The 24,189-nt window shown below is 46.7% G+C and overlaps 2 protein-coding genes across 2 annotated transcripts; both read left to right on the top strand.

Moving 5' to 3' along the window:
- Positions 1-9,737: 9,737 nt before the first annotated feature.
- Positions 9,738-10,304, top strand: LOC138896781 (protein SUPPRESSOR OF GENE SILENCING 3-like). The gene has a single exon (XM_070182094.1). It carries the CDS (start codon positions 9,738-9,740, stop codon positions 10,302-10,304), a length of 567 nt encoding a protein of 188 aa, XP_070038195.1.
- Positions 10,305-13,032: 2,728 nt separating this feature from the next.
- On the top strand, positions 13,033-13,476 carry LOC138896780 (protein SUPPRESSOR OF GENE SILENCING 3-like). Its single transcript, XM_070182093.1, has one exon. It carries the CDS (start codon positions 13,033-13,035, stop codon positions 13,474-13,476), a length of 444 nt encoding a protein of 147 aa, XP_070038194.1.
- Positions 13,477-24,189: the final 10,713 nt, after the last annotated feature.

Below are 24,189 nucleotides of genomic sequence, written 5' to 3'. Positions count from 1 at the left end.
ATCGGACTTACAAGAGAAATGCTCATACCAGAAAGAATAGAAGAACAAGAAGAGATAGAAAAAATAGATATTCCAGACTTTTATGCAAATAAAAGAATTATTGGAATATCCACTATACTAAATGAACTAGCAAACAACTACCTAAACCAGAATGCGATTTGGAGTTATTATTCAAGAGAACAAACAATGATATATTCAAATTGCAGAGAAATACGAGAAGCAGATATGGAGGAATTAAGACAATGGGTCTTAAGTCTTTTAAAACCAGAACAACCTACAATCACAAGAGCTATAAGGATGAATTTCATCTCTCCGGAACTGTTAACAAGATATTGCAAACTAATCAGTCACAAATACCCAGACCACATATGCTCAAAATGCAAAGGAGAAGATAACATTGTTCCAGACGTACAATTGGAATAATCGAGAAGAAGACGACAAGCTAAAACGACAAAAACTATGGCAGACAAGATAAAGTAAAAGATTTATTAGATTCTTTTCTTTTCTTTAATGTTATTTTGTTTTTTGTAAAAGTCGTAAAGTAAATAGTTCCTTACTTTACAAAAAGTAAGAGTCAGTTTCATGAACAATAAAGGTCGTTCATGAATAGTAAGAGTCAGTTTCATGAACAGTAAAGGTCGTTCATGAATAGTAAGAGTCATTTTGTAATCTTTAAATAGCCCTTCGATTATGAATAAAAGACAGGCTGCATATTCAGGCATCCAAAGACTTCTCTCTTCTCTTACTCTCTAGATATACTAAAAGATAAAAATACAGGAAAGCTATGGACCAACAAGAAGATATGAAAGCTATGAATCAACAAGGAGATATCAAGAACCTACAAAAACAGGTATGTCATATTATAATTATGAGTAGCTAAATTATTATATTCCTGATAATCTCTAATATGTAAATTATAATTATCCATCATATAATAGTACTGTTATAGAAATCATCTTGAGAAAGTTTGCCATGAAAATATGCTAAGAGTAGGTAAGCCCAGACTATGCATCCTAAGGTTAAAACCGGTAGGCAGAGAGGCCGTTTAGGGGAGTAAACAAAGTTGAAGCGTTGTTAGGGTAACTGATTAAAGCAGAAAATCATGGTAGTGACCAGAAAAGATGATCAAAATAACCTATTATAATATGATGAATAAGGATAATAGACATAGAGATTAAAAGGAATATGTTTAGCAAATCATATGATAAAATGAACACTTACTTAATAAATGATGATCTTAGCTATAAAATACTTATATTATATATACTAAAAAATATTGATAATGATGTAAGAAGAATAATCTATGAGAAATTACTTACTTTTGAAATAATAGAAATAATGGATCAAAATTGGACAGAATTAATTATATCAGAAATAGACTTATATGAATTAGATCTATATTCTGATAACACATAATGAATAATATATATCTGCAATATTGGCAACAAACTACCGACAGCATAGAACTACTGACAAATTTAGTAAAAACTAATATAGAAGAATACCAAAGAACCCAAGATATAGAATATATAGAATATATACTAGAAAGCTTAAAAGAAATAATTAGATTAATTCCACTACAAAAAGAATATTATGAAAAAGCTTTTACATTTGACTAAATTACAAATGAAATTTCTAAGATCCTCAATAAATGGTATCAAGCCTCGCCACTAAAAACTCATAACAGTTTGTTAAATACAGTTGCAGGAAACAGCACAGCTAGCAGTTCATCTGCAAAGAAGAAGGAAGAAATTAAACCTAGATATACAAACATAAATATGAACAATTTAATTTCAAAACCATTCGTACAGAAAATCCAAAATACCCAGAACGAAATATTCCTACCACCACAGATAAATACCTACAAAGAAAGTCTGAACCAAGCCAAGAAGACATATAACTATATAACCCGTACATATATAGACAATATACACAAAATACAAAACTTTTTAAACAAAAACCCAAGATCCCAAACTACCCAGAATCCAAATGAAGATTATATTACCCATTATCTAACAGGATACAATAAATTAATAGCACTACCAAATACAAGTGCAAAACTAATAGCCACCTGCTATAATTATGGATTACTAGATACTGTATATATACAAACAGGACAGGAGATAGCCACCATACCTGAGTTACACAGAGCATTTATGCAATACAGAAGAATAACTAAGGAACATTATTCTATATACGATTTTATTCAGCTACAGCAGAGATATTATATGAAGAAATAAAGCCTATCATACAAGTTATCAAGATCGGACTTACAAGAGAAATGCTCATACCAGAAAGAATAGAAGAACAAGAAGAGATAGAAAAAATAGATATTCCAGACTTTTATGCAAATAAAAGGATTATTGGAATATCCACTATACTAAATGAACTAGCAAACAACTACCTAAACCAGAATGCGATTTGGAGTTATTATTCAAGAGAACAAACAATGATATATTCAAATTGCAGAGAAATACGAGAAGCAGATATGGAGGAATTAAGACAATGGGTCTTAAGTCTTTTAAAACCAGAACAACCTACAATCACAAGAGCTATAAGGACGAATTTCATCTCTCCGGAACTGTTAACAAGATATTGCAAACTAATCAGTCACAAATACCCAGACCACATATGCTCAAAATGCAAAGGAGAAGATAACATTGTTCCAGACGTACAATTGGAATAATCGAGAAGAAGACGACAAGCTAAAACAACAAAAACTATGGCAGACAAGATAAAGTAAAAGATTTATTAGATTCTTTTCTTTTCTTTAATGTTATTTTATTTTTTGTAAAAGTCGTAAAGTAAATAGTTCCTTACTTTACAAAAAGTAAGAGTCAGTTTCATGAACAGTAAAGGTCGTTCATGAATAGTAAGAGTCAGTTTCATGAACAGTAAGGGTCGTTCATGAATAGTAAGAGTCAGTTTCATGAACAGTAAAGGTCGTTCATGAATAGTAAGAGTCATTTTGTAATCTTTAAATAGCCCTTCGATTATGAATAAAAGACAGGCTGCATATTCAGGCATCCAAAGACTTCTCTCTTCTCTTACTCTCTAGATATACTAAAAGATAAAAATACAGGAAAGCTATGGACCAACAAGAAGATATGAAAGTTATGAATCAATAAGGAGATATCAAGAACCTACAAAAACAGGTATGTCATATTATAATTATGAGTAGCTAAATTATTATATTCCTGATAATCTTTAATATGTAAATTATAATTATCCATCATATAATAGTACTGTTATAGAAATCATCTTGAGAAAGTTTGCCATGAAAATATGCTAAGAGTAGGTAAGCCCAGACTATGCATCCTAAGGTTGAAACCGGTAGGCAGAGAGGCCGTTTAGGGGAGTAAACAAAGTTGAAGCGTTGTTAGGGTAACTGATTGAAGCAGAAAATCATGGTAGTGACTAGAAAAGATGATCAAAATAACTTATTATAATATGATGAATAAGGATAATAGACATAGAGATTAAAAGGAATATATTTAGCAAATCATATGATAAAATGAACACTTACTTAATAAATGATGATCTTAGCTATAAAATACTTATATTATATATACTAAAAAATATTGATAATGATGTAAGAAGAATAATCTATGAGAAATTACTTACTTTTGAAATAATAGAAATAATGGATCAAAATTGGACAGAATTAATTATACCAGAAATAGACTTATATGAATTAGATCTATATTCTGATAACACATAATGAATAATATATATCTACAATATTGGCAACAAACTACCGACAGCATAGAACTACTGACAAATTTAGTAAAAACTAATATAGAAGAATACCAAAGAACCCAAGATATAGAATATATAGAATATATACTAGAAAGCTTAAAAGAAATAATTAGATTAATTCCACTACAAAAAGAATATTATGAAAAAGCTTTTACATTTGACTAAATTATAAATGAAATTTCTAAGATCCTCAATAAATGGTATCAGAACAGCGAAGCGTCGTGCAAGTATATTAGAGTCAATTATACCTAATGATAGAAAAAGAAATAGCAAGATTAGAAGATAGCTTGACAGCCATGACAAGAATAAGTAAAGAAAATGAAGAAATTGATAAGAAAAAAGAAATTGAAAATATCAAAAATCAAGCAAACAGGGAAATACAACAATTAGAAGAAACTAAAAACACAAAAATTATAGCATTAGAAAAAGAATTAAACATGTTAAAAACACTATATGAAAATAAGCAAAGAGAAAAGAATAAAGAAATAGAATTAACAGATGAGATAAATAAATTTAAACAAATATTACAACCAGAAGAAATTCCCAGAATTGAAGAAATAGATAACAATATAGACGACCAAAAGTCAGAACCAAGTGAAATAAGTGAAACATATACAGAACTTTTAGAAAATATAGAAAAAATAAAAAATGTAGAAATAAATACAGGAGATGTAAATATGGAAGAAAAACCTAGTACATCAGGTGTAAAAAACCCCAAAAGGAATAAACCCAAATTATTATACGGTTAACTATGAACAATTTGATAGAAATAATACGCTATGGGATAGTAGATTAAATAGAAAATGGACACCAAAACTAATATCAGAACAATGTAATTTTTTAGATTTAGATTGCGTAGCAGATATAAATAAAACAATCCAACTATGGATAGGATATATATCTAAACAATTGGTAGATAATAAAATAGGAATGGCAGAAACACCAGGATATATAGAAAGAATACTCATAGGAACAGTAAAATTATGGTTGCACAATTTATCAAAAGAAAGTATAGATACCTTAAGAAGTAATAAAAAATTCAATGGTGAATTAGCAACAACAAATATAGAAATATTATACAAATATGAAATAGCCATAAGAAACGAATTTAGTAGTATGACTACAGAAATTGAAGAACAAAATAAGGAAAAACAAGTAAATAGAAACCTAATAACAAAATTAGCAATATGTAATATGTGCTATATAGATGAATATACTTGTGCATTTAAAGAATATTATTATAAAGGAACATATAATACAGAAGAAGGCAAAGAAATAAGAAAATTATATTTCACAAAATTACCAGAACCTTTTAATTCTAAAATAATAAAAGATTGGAATGAAGCAGGAGTAACAGATACTTTAGGAGCTAGGATAAAATTTCAACAACAATGGTTTGCACAATTATGTGAAAAATATAAAGAAGAAACAAAAATAGAAAAAACATTAATAAAAAACTTAAAATGTTGTAAAAATAAAACAGCACCACAATTTGGATGTACAGATAAATATAATAATAAAAAATGGAAAAAGAAGAAATATAATAAATATAGATCAAAATATAAAAATAAAAAACCAAGAAAAAGATACTATATAAAAGATTATCAGACTAAAAGATCATTTAGACCAAAAAAGAAACCAACAGAATGTACTTGTTATAACTGTGAAAAATTAGGACATATAGCTAAAGACTGTAAAGCACCTAGAAACCTAAAGAAAAAGCAAATAACCGAAATCATAATTGATGATGAAGAATATATGCAAATGGAATATATAGATTATGAAATAGACAGTGAAGATAGTATATACGAAATATCAGATACAGAAGAAGAAATAGAAAATGAGATAACTAAAGAAGATAATGAAATCCAATGACTGAAAAAGAAATAGAAGTAATAACACGTGAAGAATATAAAGATAAAGAATCCTCAGAACAAAAAATTATATTTGATAATAATATATTTGAACAAATAAAAGGAAAAGAATTAGACCTCAGTGTCGAAAAAGTATTTGAAGTACCTACAATAAAAAATTGGTTTAAAAGACAAAAAGAAGAATACTACGACATTCCATTCATAAAATCCTTGTGGTACTGTAAATGCTGTTAGTTTTTTAGATTCATCTTCTAGTTTTAGATGGTAAAATCCTGATTTACAGTCGAATTTACTAAAGTAATTATATCCTTAGATTTGTCTTATTTTTAATATCTTGTTAGGTATTGGGTAATTATATGTTTTAGTTTTTGCATTTAAATTTCGATAATCTATAACCATTCTGCTTTTTCCTCTTTTTTGTTTACTATATTTATTTACTATAAATGCTGGACTTGTATGTTTACTATTACTTTCTTGTATATACTTGTTATCTAATAATTCTTTTATATGCATTTTAAATTCTGCTAAATCATCAAAGTTATATTTTAAGGGTTTTTGTGTTATTATACTATTTTCTTCTATTAATTCTATTTTTATTTTTGTCTTATGTTTATTCCATCCTTTTAGAGGGTTATCATTATATAATTTTTCTAATTCATTCTGGATTATTTTTACTTTGTCTATTGTAAATATGATAATTTCTAATTGGGTAGTTGTATTTTTACTTATATTTTCTAATTTTTGTGTGATTTTTTCATTTCCTCGTATCCATTCTGTAGTTTTTCGTTGTTTATTGTTTACCCTTTTTGCTCCCACTTTATTTTTACATGGTGTGGTAAACCACCAGTGTGTTTTTGTTATTATGTGTGGGTATAATATTTCTAAAAATGGCATTCCTAGTAACATATCTTTCGTAGTAAATTCAAAGTTATATATTTCTTCTATAATTAATATTTTATCCCATATTTGTATTTTTATATTCTTGGCTTTATAGTTAATCATACTTCCTTCATTATTAAATCCTGTTACTACCATAGGTGTTTTTAATTTTTTTCATTTATCCGTTGGTAAACAATTATATTTACATATATTAGCTTCTGCCCCTGTATCTATCATTGGTGTATAGTATCTATTATAATATCCTTCTACTATGATTTTTGCGAGTATATATATTTTCATTCTTCTGTCCTTTTTATTATTATTTTCTTATCTTTGTATGTTATGGTTAATTGCTTATCTCCTAGACTGTATGGTTTTACCTTTTCTAACCATTTTATTCTAGTGTAATATTTTCATTTTCGTTTTCTTGGTATATTTTAAATTGTATTATTAGAGGTATTCCTGCAATAATTATTTCTTTTTCTGTTATTTCTTCATTTATTATTAATTCTTTAGGTAATTCAGGGCATAATTGTTCAGTAGTTATTATTTCAGTTTCTGTTACTAATTCTCTTGTAATATAGTTTTCTTCTTGTCCTGTATTTATTAATATTTGATATTTTCTTTGTTCCATGATTCCAGTTATATAATAGTGGTATGTATTTATTTTTTCTTTTGTGTTTCTATTTAAATTTTTTGGGATTATATACTCTCTTCTTGATGTACTTATCCTTGATGATGTTGGTGTTTCATAAGTTAATTGGTTTGGTATACTTGATGTACTTAATCTTTCTTTTACTATTTCTAAATCTTCTTCCATGTCAATTTCTTTATAGCTATATTCATTATTGTCAATAACTGTAACTATTCTTTCAAACGGGTTTTCTATTTTGATTTTATTAATTTTATTTTTTGCTGCTATTTTATGTTTTGTTGTTAAGACGTATAAGTTTTTACATCTAGCTGTAAATATTTTACTTCCAGGTGTTAATTCTATTCCTGACATTTTTCAGTATAATACTAATGATTTATCTATATTCTTATCGTTTATTGCTATTGAATAATTGGCACTTATTATAAATTTAAATTTTTGATATATGAGATTTCCTTTTATTGCACTTATTTTGCTTTTATATCTTGTATTTCTTTGTTTATTATTCTTTTGTTTATTATTGGTATTTTGGCCTTTCCTTTTGGCTATAGGGGTATCGCTCGTGGCGGCTGATGACTTTTGGCAACAGAACGGCGAGGCCTCGTGCAAGTAGCACCGCAAGGTGCCGTGCTCATAGGGATAAACTCAGTACGTGCTGATTGCCATCGGTTGTTGTGGGTGGTGTCTGGTGTCGCTCGTGGCGGCTGATGGCTTTTGGCAACGGAACGGCGAGGCCTCGTGCAAGTAGCGCCGCAAGGTGTCGTACGCATGAGGCTAAACTCAATACGTTCCGAATGCCATCGGTTGTTGTGGGAAACATCGAGAGGCGACATTGCTTGTGACGGCTGATGGCTTTTGGCAACGGAATGGCGAAGCATTGTGCAAGTAGCGCCGCAAGGTGCCGTGCGCATGGGGCAAAACCCAGTACGTGCCGATTGCCATAGGTTGTTATGAGTTATGTCTGGTGTCGCTCGTGGCGGCTGATGGCCTTTGGCACCGAAACGGCGAGGCCTCGTGCAAGTAGCGCCGTAAGGTGCCATACGCATGGGGCTAAACTCAGTACGTTCCGAATGCCATCGGTCGTTATGGAAAACATCGGGAGGCAACATCACTCGTGGCGGCTGATGGCTTTTGGCAACGAAACGGCAAAGCATCGTGCAAGTAGCGCCGCAAGGTGCCGTGCGCATGGGTCTAAGAATAGTATATGCCGACTGCCATCAGATGTTGGGGGCAACATCGGGAGGCGACATCGGTGTGGCGGCTGATAGATCTTGGCAACGGAACGGCGAGGCCTTCTGCAAGTAAAGCCGCAAGGTGCCGTGCGCATGGGGCTAAACTCAATACATTCCGAATGTCATCGGTTGTTGTGGGCAACATCGGGAGGCGACATCGCTTGTGGCGGCTGATGGCTTTTGGCAACGGAATGGCGAAGCATTGTGCAAGTAGCGCCGCAAGGTGCCGTGCGCATGGGGCAAAACTTAGTACGTGCCGATTGCCATAGGTTGTTATGAGTTGTGTCTGGTGTCACTCGTGGCGGCTGATGGCCTTTGGTACTGAAATGGCGAGGCCTCGTGCAAGTAGCGCCGCAAGGTGCCATACGCATGGGGCTAAACTCAGTACGTTCGAATGCCATTGGTTGTTATGGAAAACATCGGGAGGCAACATCGCTCGTGGCGGCTGATGGCTTTTGGCAACGAAACGGCAAAGCGCCGTGCAAGTAGCGCCGCAAGGTGCCGTGCGCATGGGTCTAAGCATAGTATATGCTGACTGCCATCGGATGTTGGGGGCAACATCGGGAGGCGACATCGGTGTGGCGGCTGATAGATCTTGGCAATGGAACGGCGAGGCCTTCTGCAAGTAGAGCCACAAGGTGCCGTACGCATGGGGCTAAACTCAGTACGTGGCGATCACCATCGGTTGTTGTGAGTTATGTCTGGCATCGCTCGTGGCGGATGATGGCTTTTGGAAACGGAACTACGAGGCCTCGTGCAAGTAGCACCGCAAGGTGGTGTGCGTATGGGGCTAAACTCACTACGTTCCGAATGCCATCGATTATTGTGGGCAACATCGGGAGGTGACATCGCTCGTGGTGGCTGATGGCTTTTGGCAACGTAACGGCAAAGCGTCGTGCAAGTAGCACAGCAAGGTGCCGTGCGCATGGGGCTAAGCACAGTACGTGCCGACTGCCATCGGATGTTGGGGGCAACATCGGGAGGCGACATTGCTTGTGGCAGCAGATGGCTTTTGGCAACGGAATGGCGAAGCATCGTGCAAGTAGCGCTGCAAGGTGCCGTGCGTATGGGGCTAAACTCAGTACGTGCCGATTGCCGTAGGTTGTTGTGATTTGTGTCTGGCGTCGCTTGTGGCGGCTGATGGATTTTGACAACGGAACGGCGAGGCCTCGTGCAAGTAGCGTCGCAAGGTGCCATGCGCATGGGGCTAAACTCAGTACGTGCCGACTGCCATCGGTTGTTGGGGGAAACATCGGGAGGCGACATCAGTGTGGCGGCTGATAGCTTTTGGCAACGGAATGGCGAGGCCTCGTGCAAGTAGCGCCGCAAGGTGCCATGCGCATGGGGCTAAACTTAACACGTTCCGAATGTGAGCAGTTTTCTGCAAAAGGAAGAGATAGAGATGCATGGGAACACAATCCAGATCTCTTTTATCCGGGGGGCAAACGTAAGCTTTATGGTTACATGACAGAGAAAAGAGACATGGACAACTTTAATCGGCATTCACGTGGGAAATCAAGGCTGAAGTTCGAGATTTGGTCATATCAAGAAACTGTTGGGAATCTAGCGATGCAGATGTCGGAGGATAATCAACAGCTCATATGGTACAAGAACAAAGCTGCTAAGCACCAAAAGCGGGCTAAGGCTTCTGAAGAGTCTTTAAAACTGGTAAGTGAAAAGCTCCGTCAGACAATCGAAGAGAACAAGATTGTCAGACTGAGAACTAAGATGCACCATGAAGGGAACAAGGAAGAGATGGAGTATCTAGAGAAGTTTTTCAACGATCAGTTGAAAATGATTTACGATGCCAGGACTGCTGAGGAGGACAAGTTTGAAAAGATACAGCAGGAACATCGTGAGATGATCTATCAATCTAATGCAACTACTTCCTCGTCTGAGGATCATTGAGTCAGGTTGTTGTGGGCAACATCAGGAGGCAACATCGCTCGTGGCGGCTGATGGATTTTGGCAACAGAACGGCGAGGCCTCATGCAAGTAGCGCCACAAGGTTCCATGCTCAAGGGGCTAAACTCAGTACGTTCCGAATGCCATCGGTTGTTACAGGCAACATCGGGAGGCGCCATCGCTCATGGCGGCTGATGGCTTTTGGCTACGGAACGGCGAGGCCTCGTGCAAGTAGCACCGCAAGGTGCCGTGCGCATGGGGCTAAACTCAGTACGTGCCGATTGCTATCGGTTGTTGTGAGTTGTGTCTGGCGTCGCTCGTGGCGGCTGATGGCTTTTGGCAATGGAACGGAGAGGCCTCGTGCAAGTAGCACCTTAAGGTGCCGTGCACATGAGGCTAAACTCAGTATGTTCCGAATGCCATCGGTTGTTGTGGGCAACATCAGGAGGCGGCATCGCTTGTGGTGGCTGATGGCTTTTGGCAATGGAACGGCGAAGCATCGTGCAAGTAGCGCTGCAAGGTGCCGTGCGCATGGGGCTAAACTTAATATGTGCCGATTGCCATAGGTTTTTGTGAGTTGTGTTTGGCGTCGCTCGTGGCGGATGATGGTTTTTGGCAATGGAATGGCAAGGCCTCGTGCAAGTAGCGCCGCAAGGTGCCATGCGCATGGGGATAAACTCAGTACGTTCCGAATGCCATCGATTATTTTGGGCAACATCGGGAGGCAACATTGCTCGTGGCGGCTGATGACTTTTGGCAATAGAACGGCGAGGCCTCGTGCAAGTAGCACCGCAAGGTGCCGTGCTCATAGGGATAAACTTAGTACGTGCTGATTGCCATCGGTTGTTGTGGGTGGTGTCTGGTGTCGCTCGTGGCGGCTGATGGCTTTTGGCAACGGAATGGCGAGGCCTCGTGCAAGTAGCGCCGCAAGGTGTCGTACGCATGAGGCTAAACTCAATACGTTCCGAATGCCATCGGTTGTTGTGGGAAACATCGAGAGGCGACATTGCTTGTGACGGCTGATGGCTTTTGGCAACGGAATGGCGAAGCATTGTGCAAGTAGTGCCGCAAGGTGCCGTGCGCATGGGGCAAAACCCAGTACGTGCCGATTGCCATAGGTTGTTATGAGTTGTGTCTGGTGTCGCTCGTTGCGGCTGATGGCCTTTGGCACCGAAACGGCGAGGCCTCGTGCAAGTAGCGCCGCAAGGTGCCATACGCATGGGGCTAAACTCAGTACGTTCCGAATGCCATCGGTTGTTATGGAAAACATCGGGAGGCAACATCGCTCGTGGCGGCTGATGGCTTTTGGCAACGAAACGGCAAAGCATCATGCAAGTAGCGCCGCAAGGTGCCGTGCGCATGGGTCTAAGCATAGTATATGCCGACTGCCATCGGATGTTGGGGGCAACATCGGGAGGCGACATCGTTTGTGGCGGCTGATGGCTTTTGGCAACGGAATGGTGAAGCATTGTGCAAGTAGCGCCGCAAGGTGCCGTGCGCATGGGGCAAAACTCAGTACGTGCTGATTGCCATAGGTTGTTATGAGTTGTGTCTGGTGTCGCTCGTGGCGGCTGATGGCCTTTGGCACCGAAATGGCGAGGCCTCGTGCAAGTAGCGCCACAAGGTGCCATACGCATGGGGCTAAACTCAGTACGTTCGAATGCCATCGGTTGTTATGGAAAACATCGGGAGGCAACATCGCTCGTGGCGGCTGATGGCTTTTGGCAACGAAACGACAAAGCGTCGTGCAAGTAGCGCCGCAAGGTGCCGTGCGTATGGGTCTAAGCATAGTATATGCCGACTGCCATCGGATGTTTGGGGCAACATCGGGAGGCGACATCAGTGTGGCGGCTGATAGATCTTGGCAACGGAATGGCGAGGCCTTCTGCAAGTAGAGCCACAAGGTGCCGTACGCATGGGGCTAAACTCAGTACGTGGCGATCACCATCGGTTGTTGTGAGTTATGTCTGGCGTCGCTCGTGGCGGATGATGGCTTTTGGAAACAGAACTACAAGGCCTCATGCAAGTAGCACCGCAAGGTGGTGTGCGCATGGGGCTAAACTCACTACGTTCCGAATGCCATCGATTATTGTGGGCAACATCGGGAGGTGACATCGCTCGTGGTGGCTGATGGCTTTTGGCAACGTAACGGCAAAGCGTCGTGCAAGTAGCACAGCAAGGTGCCGTGCGCATGGGGCTAAGCACAGTACGTGCCGACTGCCATCGGATGTTGGGGGCAACATCGGGAGGCGACATTGCTTGTGGCAGCAGATGGCTTTTGGCAACGGAATGGCGAAGCATCGTGCAAGTAGCGCTGCAAGGTGCCGTGCATATGGGGCTAAACTCAGTACGTGCTGATTGCCGTAGGTTGTTGTGATTTGTGTCTGGCGTCGCTTGTGGCGGCTGATGGATTTTGACAACGGAACGGCGAGGCCTCGTGCAAGTAGCGTCGCAAGGTGCCATGCGCATGGGGCTAAACTCAGTACGTGCCGACTGCCATCGGTTGTTGGGGGAAACATCGGGAGGTGACATCAGTGTGGCGGCTGATAGCTTTTGGCAACGGAATGGCGAGGCCTCATGCAAGTAGCGCCGCAAGGTACCATGTGCATGGGGCTAAACTCAACACGTTCCGAATGTGAGCAGTTTTCTGCAAAAGGAAGAGATAGAGATGCATGGGAACACAATCCAGATCTCTTTTATCCGGGGGGGCAAACGTAAGCTTTATGGTTACATGACAGAGAAAAGAGACATGGACAACTTTAATCGGCATTCACGTGGGAAATCAAGGCTGAAGTTCGAGATTCGGTCATATCAAGAAACTGTTGGGAATCCAGCGATGCAGATGTCGGAGGATAATCAACAGCTCATATGGTACAAGAACAAAGCTGCTAAGCACCAAAAGTGGGCTAAGGCTTCTGAAGAGTCTTTAAAACTGGTAAGTGAAAAGCTCCGTCAGACAATCGAAGAGAACAAGATTGTCAGACTGAGAACTAAGATGCACCATGAAGGGAACAAGGAAGAGATGGAGTATCTAGAGAAGTTTTTCAACGATCAGTTGAAAATGATTTACGATGCCAGGACTGCTGAGGAGGACAAGTTTGAAAAGATACAGCAGGAACAGCGTGAGATGATCTATCAATCTAATGCAACTACTTCCTCGTCTGAGGATCATTGAGTCAGGTTGTTGTGGGAAACATCAGGAGGCAACATCGCTCGTGGCGGCTGATGGATTTTTGCAACGGAACGGCGAGGCCTCATGCAAGTAGCGCCACAAGGTTCCATGCTCAAGGGGCTAAACTCAGTACGTTCCGAATGCCATCGATTGTTACAGGCAACATCGGGAGGCGCCATCGCTCGTGGCGGCTGATGGCTTTTGGCTACGGAACGGCGAGGCCTCGTGCAAGTAGCACCGCAAGGTGCCGTGCGCATGGGGCTAAACTCAGTACGTGCCGATTACTATCGGTTGTTGTGAGTTGTGTCTGGCGTCGCTCGTGGCGGCTGATGGCTTTTGGCAATGGAACGGAGAGGCCTCGTGCAAGTAGCACCGCAAGGTGCCGTGCACATGAGGCTAAACTCAGTACGTTCTGAATGCCATCGGTTGTTGTGGGCAACATCAGGAGGCGGCATCGCTTGTGGCGGCTATTGGCTTTTGGCAACAGAATGGCGAAGCATCGTGCAAGTAGCGCTGCAAGGTGCCGTGCGCATGGGGCTAAACTTAATACGTGCCGATTGCCATAGGTTGTTGTGAGTTGTGTTTGGCTTCGCTCGTGGCGGATGATGGTTTTTGGCAATGGAATGGCAAGGCCTCGTGCAAGTAGCGCCGCAAGGTGCCATGCGCATGGGGATAAACTCAGTACGTTCCGAATGCCATCGATTATTGTGGGCAACATCGGGAGGCGACATCGCTCGTGGCGGCTAATGGATTTTGGCAACGGAACGGTGAAGCGTCGTGCAAGTAGCACCGCAAGGTGCCGTGCACATGGGGCTAAGCTCAGTACGTGCCGACTGCCATCGGTTGTTGGGGAAACATCGGGAGGCGACATCGGTGTGGCGGCTGATAGCTTTTGGCAATGGAACGGCGAGGCCTCGTGCAAGTAGCGCCGCAAGGTGCCATGCGCATGGGGCTAAACTCAGTACGTTTCGAATGCCATCGGTTGTTGTGGGCAACATCGGGAGGCGACATCGCTCGTGGCGGCTGATGGATTTTGGCAACGGAACGGCGAGGCCTCATGCAAGTAACGCCGTAAGGTGCCATGCTCATGGGGCTAAACTCAGTACGTTCCGAATGCCATCGGTTGTTACAGGCAACATCGGGAGGCGCCATCACTCGTGGCGGCTGATGGCTTTTGGCTACGGAACGGCGAGGCCTCGTGCAAGTAGCGCCGCAAGGTGCCGTGCGCATGGGGCTAAACTCAGTACGTGCCGATTGCCATCGGTTGTTGTGAGTTGTGTCTGGCGTCGCTCGTGGCGGCTGATGGCTTTTGGCAATGGAACGGAGAGGCCTCGTGCAAGTAGCACCGTAAGGTGCCGTGCGCTTGAGGCTAAACTCAGTACGTTACGAATGCCATCGGTTGTTCTGGGCAACATCAGGAGGCAGCATCGCTTGTGGCGGCTAATGGCTTTTGGCAACGGAACGGCGAAGCATCGTGCAAGTAGCGCTGCAAGGTGCCATGCGCATGGGGCTAAACTCAATACGTGCCGATTGCCATAGGTTGTTGTGAGTTGTGTTTGGCGTCGCTCATGGCGGATGATGGTTTTTGGCAACGGAATGGCAAGGCCTCTTGCAAGTAGCGCCGCAAGGTGCCATGCGCATGGGGATAAACTCAGTACGTTCCGAATGCCATCGATTATTGTGGGCAACATCGGGAGGCAACATCGCTCGTGGCGGCTGATGGCTTTTGGCAACGGAACGGTGAAGCGTCGTGCAAGTAGCACCGCAAGGTGCCGTGCGCATGGGGCTAAGCTCAGTACGTGCTGACTGCCATCGGTTGTTGGGGGCAACATCGGGAGGCGACATCGGTGTGGCAGCTGATAGCTTTTGGCAAAGGAACAGCAAGGCCTCGTGCAAGTAGCGCCGTAAGGTGCCGTGCGTATAGGGCTAAAATCAGTACGCTCCGAATGCCATCGGTTGTTGTGGGCAACATCGGGAGGCGACATCGCTCGTGGAGGCTGATAGCTTTTGGCAATGGAACGGCGAAGCGTCCTGCAAGAAGTGCCGCGAGGTGCCGTGCGCATGCGGCTAAGCTCAGTACCTGCCGACTGCCATCGGTTGTTGGGAGCAACATCGGGAGGCGACATTGCTCGTGTCGGATGCTGGATTTTGGCAACGGAACGGCAAGGCCTCATGCAAGTTGTGCCACAAGGTGTTGTGCGCATGGGGCTAAGCTCAGTACGTGTCGATTGCCATCGATTTTTGGGGGCAACATCAGGAGGCGACATCGCTCGCGGCGACTGTTGGCTTTTGGAAACGGAATGGCGAAGCCTCGTGCAAGTAGCGCCGCAAGGTGCCATGCGCATGGCGCTAAACTCTGTACGTGCCGATTGCCATAGGTTGTTATGAGTTGTGTCTAGCAAAGCTCATGGCGGCTGATGGCTTTTGGCAACAGAACGCCGAGGCCTCGTGCAAGTAGCGCCGCAAGGAGCCATGCGCATGGTACTAAACTCAGTACGTTCCGAATGCCATCGGTTGTTGTGGGAAACATTGGGAGGCGACATCGCTCGTGGCAGCTGATGGCTTTTAGCAACGGAACGGGGAAGCATCGTGCAAGTAGCACCGCAAGATGCCGTGCGCATGGGGCTAAGCTCAGTACGTGCCGACTGCCATCGGTTGTTGGGGACAACATCGGAAAGCGACATCGGTGTGGCGGCTGATAGCTTTTGGCAACGGAACGGCGAGGCCTCATGCAAATAGCACCGCAAAGGTGCCGTGCGTATGGGGCTAAGCTTAGTACGTGCCGATTGCCATCGGTTGTTGTGGGCAACATCGGGAGGCGACATCGCTCGTGGCGGCTGATGGCTTTTGGCAACGGAACGGCGAGGCCTCGTGCAAGTAGCGCCGCAAGGTGCCGTGCGCATGAGGCTAACCTTAGTACGTGTCGATTGCCATCGGTTGTTGTGAGTTGTGTCTGGCGTCGCTCGTGGCGGCTGATGGCTTTTTGCAACGGAACGGCAAGGCCTTGTGCAAGTAGCACCGCAAGGTTCCATGCGCATGAGGCTAAACTCAGTACGTTCCGAATTCCATCGGTTGTTGGGGGCAACATCGGGAGGCAACATCGCTCGTGTCAGATGCTGGCTTTTGGCAACGGAACGGCAAGGCCTCGTGCAAGTATCACCACAAGGTGCAGTGCACATGGGGCAAAGCTCAGTACGTGTCGATTGCCATCGGTTTTTAGGGAAAACATCGGGAGGCGACATCGCTCGTGGCGACTGTTGGCTTTTGGAAATGGAATGGCGAAGCCTCGTGCAAGTAGCGCCGCAAGGTGCCGTGCGCATGGGGCTAAAATCAGTATGTGCCGATTGCCATAGGTTGTTGTGAGTTGTGTCTGGCATCGTTCGTGGCGGCTGATGGCTTTTGGCAACGGAACGCCGAGGCCTCGTGCAAGTAGCGCCGTAAGGAGCCATGCGCATGGGACTAAACTCAGTATGTTCCGAATTCCATCGGTTGTTGTGGGAAACATTGGGAGGCGACATTGCTCGTGGCGGCTGATGGCTTTTAGCAACGGAATGGCGAAGCATCGTGCAAGTAGCGCCGCAAGGTGCCGTGCGCATGGGGCTAAGCTCGGTACGTGCCGACTGCCATCGGTTGTTGGGGTCAACATCGGGAGGCGACATCGGTGTAGAGGCTGATAGCTTTTGGCAACTGAACGGCGAGGCCTCGTGCAAATAGCGCCGCAAAGGTGCAGTGTGCATCGGGATAAACTTAGTACGTGTCGATTGCCATAGTTTGTTGTGAGTTGTGTCTGGCATCGCTTGTGGCGGCTGATGGCTTTTGTCAACGGAACAGCAAGGCCGCGTGCAATTAGCACCGCAAGGTGCCATGTGCATGGAGCTAAACGCAGTACGTGCCGATTTCCATCGGTTGTTGTAGGAAACATTGGGAGGCGACATCGCTCATGGCGGCTGATGGCTTTTGGCAACGGAACGGTGAGGCCTCGTGCAAGTAGCGCCGCAAGGTTTCGTGCGCATGGGGCTAAGCTTAGTACATGTCGATTGCAGTCGGTTTTTGTGAGTTGTGTCTGGCATCGCTCGTGGCAGCTGATGGCTTTTGGCAACGGAACAGTGAAGCCTCGTGCAAGTAGCGCCACAAGGTGTCGTACGCATGGGGCTAAGCTCAGTATGTGCTGATTGCCATCGGTTGTTGGGGGCAACATCGGGAGGCGACATCGCTCGTGGCGGCTGATGGCTTACGGCAACGGAATGGCTAGGCCTCATGCAAGTAGCACCGCAGGGTGTCGTGCGCATGGGGCTGAACTTAGTACGTTCCGAATGCCATCGGTTGTTGTAGGCAACATCGGGAGTCAACATCGCTCGTGGCGGCTGATGGCTTTTGGCAACGGAACGGCGAAGCCTCACACAAGTAGCGCTGCAAGGTGCCATGCGCATGGGGCTAAGATCAGTACGTGCCGATTGCCATCGGTTGTTGTGGGAAACATCGGGAGGCGACATCGCTCATGGCGGCTGATGGCTTTTGGCAACGGAATGGCTAGGCCTCATGCAAGTAGCGCCGCAAGGTGCCGTGCGCATGGGGCAAAACTCAGTACGTTCTGAATGCCATCGGTTGTTGTGGGCAACATCAGGAGGCAGCATCGCTTGTGGCGGCTGATGGCTTTTGGCAACGGAACGGCGAAGCATCGTGCAAGTAGCGCTGCAAGGTGCCGTGCGCATGGGGCTAAACTCAATACGTGCCGATTGCCATAGGTTGTTGTGAGTTGTGTTTGGCGTCGCTCGTGGCGGATGATGGTTTTTGGCAACGGAATGGCAAGGCCTCTTGCAAGTAGCGCCGCAAGGTGCCATGCGCATGGGGATAAACTCAGTACGTTCCGAATGCCATCGATTATTGTGGGCAACATCGGGAGGCAACATCGCTCGTGGCGGCTGATGGCTTTTGGCAACGGAACGGTGAAGCGTCGTGCAAGTAGCACCGCAAGGTGCCGTGCGCATGGGGCTAAGCTCAGTACGTGCCGACTGCCATCGGTTGTTGGGGGCAACATCGGGAGGCGACATCGGTGTGGCAGCTGATAGCTTTTGGCAAAGGAACGGCAAGGCCTCGTGCAAGTAGCGCCGTAAGGTGCCGTGCGTATAGGGCTAAACTCAGTACGCTCCGAATGCCATCGGTTGTTGTGGGCAACATCGGGAGGCGACATCACTCATGAAGGCTGATAGCTTTTGGCAATGGAACGGCGAAGCGTCCTGCAAGAAGTGCCGCGAGGTGCCGTGCGCATGGGGCTAAGCTCAGTACCTGTCGACTGCCATCGGTTGTTGGGAGCAACATCGGGAGGCGACATCGCTCGTGTCGGATGCTGGATTTTGGCAACGGAACGGCAAGGCCTCATGCAAGTTGTGCCACAAGGTGTTGTGCGCATGGGGCTAAGCTCAGTACGTGTCGATTGCCATCGATTTTTGGGGGCAACATCAGGAGGCGACATCGCTCGCGGCGACTGTTGGCTTTTGGAAACGGAATGGCGAAGCCTCGTGCAAGTAGCGCCGCAAGGTGCCATGCGCATGGCGCTAAACTCAGTACGTGCCGATTGCCATAGGTTGTTGTGAGTTGTGTCTGGCAAAGCTCGTGGCGGCTGATAGCTTTTGGCAACGGAACGCCGAGGCCTCGTGCAAGTAGCGCCGCAAGGAGCCATGCGCATGGTACTAAACTCAGTACGTTCCGAATGCCATCGGTTGTTGTGGGAAACATTGGGAGGCGACATCGCTCGTGGCAGCTGATGGATTTTAGCAATGGAACGGGGAAGCATCGTGCAAGTAGCGCCGCAAGATGCCGTGCGCATGGGGCTAAGCTCAGTACGTGCCGACTGCCATCGGTTGTTTGGGGCAACATCGGAAGGCGACATCGGTGTGGCGGCTGATAGCTTTTGGCAACAGAACGGCGAGGCCTCATGCAAATAGCGCCGCAAAGGTGCCGTGCGTATGGGGCTAAGCTTAGTACGTGCCGATTGCCATCGGTTGTTGTGGGCAACATCGGGAGGCGACATCGCTCGTGGCGGCTGATGGCTTTTGGCAACGGAACGGCGAGGCCTCGTGTAAGTAGCGCCGCAAGGTGCCGTGCGCATGAGGCTAACCTTAGTACGTGCCGATTGCCATCGATTGTTGTGAGTTGTGTCTGGCGTCGCTCGTGGCGGCTGATGGCTTTTTGAAATGGAACGGCAAGGCCTTGTGCAAGTAGCACCGCAAGGTGCCATGCGCATGAGGCTAAACTCAGTACGTTCCGAATTCCATCGGTTGTTGGGGACAACATCGGGAGGCAACATTGCTCGTGTCGGATGCTGGCTTTTGGCAACAGAACGGCAAGGCCTCGTGCAAGTATCACCACAAGGTGCAGTGCACATGGGGCAAAGCTCAATACGTGTCGATTGCCATCGGTTTTTAGGGGAAACATCGGGAGGCGACATCGCTCGTGGCGACTGTTGGCTTTTGGAAATGGAATGGCGAAGCCTCGTGCAAGTAGCGCCGCAAGGTGCCGTGCGCATGGGGCTAAAATCAGTATGTGCCGATTGCCATAGGTTGTTGTGAGTTGTGTCTAGCATCGCTCGTGGCGGCTGATGGCTTTTGGCAACGGAACGCCGAGGCCTCGTGCAAGTAGCGCCGCAAGGAGCCATGCGCATGGGACTAAACTCAGTATGTTCCGAATTCCATCGGTTGTTGTGGGAAACATTGGGAGGCGACATCGCTCGTGGCGGCTGATGGCTTTTAGCAACGGAATGGCGAAGCATCGTGCAAGTAGCGCCGCAAGGTGCCGTGCGCATGGGGCTAAGCTTAGTACATGTCGATTGCAGTCGGTTTTTGTGAGTTGTGTCTGGCATCGCTCGTGGCAGCTGATGGCCTTTGGCAACGGAACAGTGAAGCCTCGTGCAAGTAGCGCCACAAGGTGCCGTGCGCATGGGGCTAAGCTCAGTATGTACTGATTGCCATCGGTTGTTGGGGGCAACATCGGGAGGCGACATCGCTCGTGGCGGCTGAAACTTTCGGCAACGGAATGGCTAGGCCTCATGCAAGTAGCACCGCAGGGTGTCGTGCGCATGGGGCTGAACTTAGTACATTACGAATGCCATCGGTTGTTGTAGGCAACATCGGGAGGCGACATCGCACGTGGCGGCTGATGGCTTTTGGCAACGGAATGGCGAAGCCTCATGCAAGTAGCGCTGCAAGGTGCCATGCGCATTGGGCTAAGATCAGTACGTGCCGATTGCCATCGGTTGTTGTGGGAAACATCGGGAGGCGACATCGCTCGTGGCGGCTGATGGCTTCTGGCAACGGAACGGCTAGGCCTCATGCAAGTAGCGCCGCAAGGTGCCGTGCGCATGGGGCCAAACTCAGTACGTTCTGAATGCCATCGGTTGTTGAGGGCAACATCGGGAGGTGACATCGCTTGTGGTGGCTGATGGCTTTTGTCAACGGAACGGCGAGGCCTCGTACAATTAGCGCCGCAAGGTGCCGTGTACATGGGGCTAAACTCAGTACGTGCCGATTTCCATCGGTTATTGTGGGCAACATCGGGAGGCGACATCGCTCGTGGCGGCTGATGGCTTTTGGCAGCGGAACAACGAGGCCTCGTGCAAGTAGGTGTCGTGCGCATGGGGTTAAGATTAGTACATGCCGATTGCCATCGGTGTTTTTGAGTTGTGTATGGCATCGCTCGTGGTGGCTGATGGCTTTTGGCAACGGAACGGTGAAGCGTCGTGCAAGTGGCGCCGCAAGGTGCTGTGCGCATGGGGCTAAGCTCAGTATGTGCTAATTGCCATCGGTTGTTGGGGACAACATTAGGAGGCGACATCGCTCGTGGCGGCTGATGGCTTTTGGCAACGGAATGGCTAGGCCTCATGCAAGTAGCGCCGCAAGGTGCCTTGTGCATGGGGCTAAACTCAGTACGTTCTGAATGCCATCGGTTGTTGTGGGCAACATCGGGAGGCGACAACGCTCAGAGCAGCTGATGGCTTTTGGCAACGGAACGGCAAGGCCTCGTGCAAGTAGCGCCACAAGGTGCTGTGCGCATGGGGCTAAGCTCAGTACGTGTCGATTGCCATCGATTTTGGGGGGCAACATCGGGAGACGACATCGCTCGTGGCGACTGTTGGCTTTTGGCAACGGAACGGCGAAGCATCGTGCAAGTAGCGCCGCAACGTGCCGTGCGCATGAGGCTAAACTCAGTACGTTCTGATTTCCATAGGTTATTGTGAGTTGTGTCTGGCGTCGCTCGTGGCGGCTGATGGATTTTGGCAATGGAACGGCGAGGCCTCATGCAAGTAGCGCCGCAAGGTGCCATGTGCATGGGGCAAAACTCAGTACGTTCCGAATGCCATCGGTTGTTATAGGCAACATCGGGAGGCGCCATCACTCGAGGCGGCTGATGGCTTTTGGCAACGGAACGGCGAAGCGTCGCCCAAGTAGCGCCGCAAGGTGCCGTGCGCATGGGGCTAAGCTCAGTACGTGCCGACTGCCATCGGTTGTTGGGGGCAACATCGGGAGGCGACATCGGTGTGGCGGTTGATAGATTTTGGCAACGGAACGGCGAGGCCTCGTGGAAGTAGTGCCGCAAGGTGCCATGCGCATGGGGCTAAACTCAGCACGTTCTGAATGCCATCGGTTGTTATAGGCAACATCGGGAGGCGCCATCGCTCGAGGCGGCTGATGGCTTTTTGCAACGGAACGGCAAAGCGTCGCCCAAGTAGCGTCGCAAGGTGCCGTGCGCATGGGGCTAAGCTCAGTACGTGTCGATTGCCATCGATTTTTGGGGGCAACATTGGGAGACGACATCGCTCGTGGCGACTGTTGGATTATGGAAACGAAACGGCGAAGCCTCATGTAAGTAGCGTCGCAAGGTGCCGTGCATATGGGGCTAAGCTCAGTACGTGCCGATTGCCATCGGTTGTTGTGGGCAACATCGGGAGGCGACATTGCTCGTTGTGGCTGATGGATTTTGGCAACAGAACGGCGAAGCATCGTGCAAGTAGCGCCGCAAGGTGCCGTGTGCATGGGGCTAAACTCAGTACGTGCCGATTGCCATAGGTTTTTGTGAGTTGTGTCTGGCATCGCTCGTGGCGGCTGATGGATTTTGGAAACGGAACTACGAAGCCTTGTGCAAGTAGCGCCGCAAGGTGCCGTGCGCATGGGGCTTAACTCACTGCGTTCCGAATGCCATCGGTTATTGTGGGCAACATCGGGAGGCGACATCGCTCGTGGTGGCTGATGGCTTTTGGCAACGAAACTGCGAAGCGTCCTACAAGAAGTGCCGCAAGGTGCCGTGCACATGGGGCTAAGCTCAGTACGTGCCGACTGCCATCGGTTGTTGGGGGCAACATCGGGAGGCGACATCGCTCGTGTCGGCTGATGGCTTTCGGCAACGGAACGGCGAGGCCTCGTGCAAGTAGTGCCACAAGGTGTTGTGCGCATGGGGCTAAGCTCAGTGCATGCCGATTGCAATCGGTTTTTGGGGGCAACATCGGGAGTCGACATCGCTCGTGGCGACTGATGGCTTTTGGAAACGGAACGGCGAAGCCTCATGTAAGTAGCACCGCAAGGAGCCGTGCGTATGTGGCTAAGATCAGTACGTGCCGATTGCCATCGGTTTTTGTGGGCAACATCGAGAGGCGACATCGCTCGTGGCGGCTGATGGTTTTGGCAACGGAACGGCGACGCCTCGTGCAAGTAGTGCCGCAAAGTGCCGTGCGCATGGGGCTAAACTCAGTACGTGCTGATTGCCATCAATTGTAGTGAGTTGTGTCTGGTCTCGCTCATGGCGGCTGATAGCTTTGGGCAATGGAACGGCGAGGCCTCGTGCAAGTAGGGTCGCAAGGTGACGTGCGCATGGGGCTAAACTTAATACGTTCCGAAAGCCATCGGTTGTTATGAGCAACATTGGGAGGCAACATCGCTCGTGGCGGCTGATGGCTTTTGGTAACAGAACGCCGATGCATCATGCAAGGGGCTAAGCACAGTACGTGCTGACTGCCATCGGATGTTGGGTGCGACATCGCTTGTGGCGGTTGATAGCTTTTGGCAACGGAACGGCGAAGCATCGTGCAAGTAGCGCCGCAAGGTGCCGTGCGCATGGGGCTAAACTCAGTACGTGCCGATTTCCATAGGTTATTGTGAGTTGTGTCTGGCATCGCTCGTGGCGGCTGATGGATTTTGGCAATGGAACGGCGAGGCCTCGTGCAAGTAGCGCCGCAATGTGCCATGTGCATGGGGCAAAACTCAGTACGTTCCGAATGCCATCGGTTGTTATAGGCAATATTGGGAGGCGCCATCGCTCAAGGCGGCTGATGGCTTTTGGCAACGGAACGGCGAAGCGTCGCCCAAGTAGCGCCGCAAGGTGCCGTGCGCATGAGGCTAAGCTCAGTACGTGCCGACTGCCATCGGTTGTTGGGGGAAACATCGGGAGGCGACATCGGTGTGGCGGTTGATAGATTTTGGCAACGGAATGGCGAGGCCTCGTGGAAGTAGCGCCGCAAGGTGCCATGCGCATGGGGCTAAACTCAGTACGTTCTGAATGCCATCAGTTGTTATAGGCAACATCGGGAGGCGCCATCGCTCGAGGCGGCTCATGGCTTTTGGCAACGGAACGGCGAAGCGTCGCCCAAGTAGCGCCGCAAGGAGCCGTGCGCATGGGGCTAAGCTCAGTACGTGCCGACTGCCATCGGTTGTTGGGGGGAACATCGGG

Source organism: Nicotiana tomentosiformis, chromosome 8, assembly GCF_000390325.3.
Source record: "Nicotiana tomentosiformis chromosome 8, ASM39032v3, whole genome shotgun sequence".
Lineage (NCBI taxonomy): Eukaryota > Viridiplantae > Streptophyta > Magnoliopsida > Solanales > Solanaceae > Nicotiana > Nicotiana tomentosiformis.
The sequence above is the reverse complement of the archived record's forward strand: the minus strand, read 5'-3'. Positions and strand labels throughout refer to the sequence as shown.

Coding starts and splice junctions, on each gene's coding strand:
- LOC138896781 (XM_070182094.1), top strand. CDS start 9,738: ATGGGGCTAAACTTAACACGTTCCGAATGTGAGCAGTTTTCTGCAAAA.
- LOC138896780 (XM_070182093.1), top strand. CDS start 13,033: ATGACAGAGAAAAGAGACATGGACAACTTTAATCGGCATTCACGTGGG.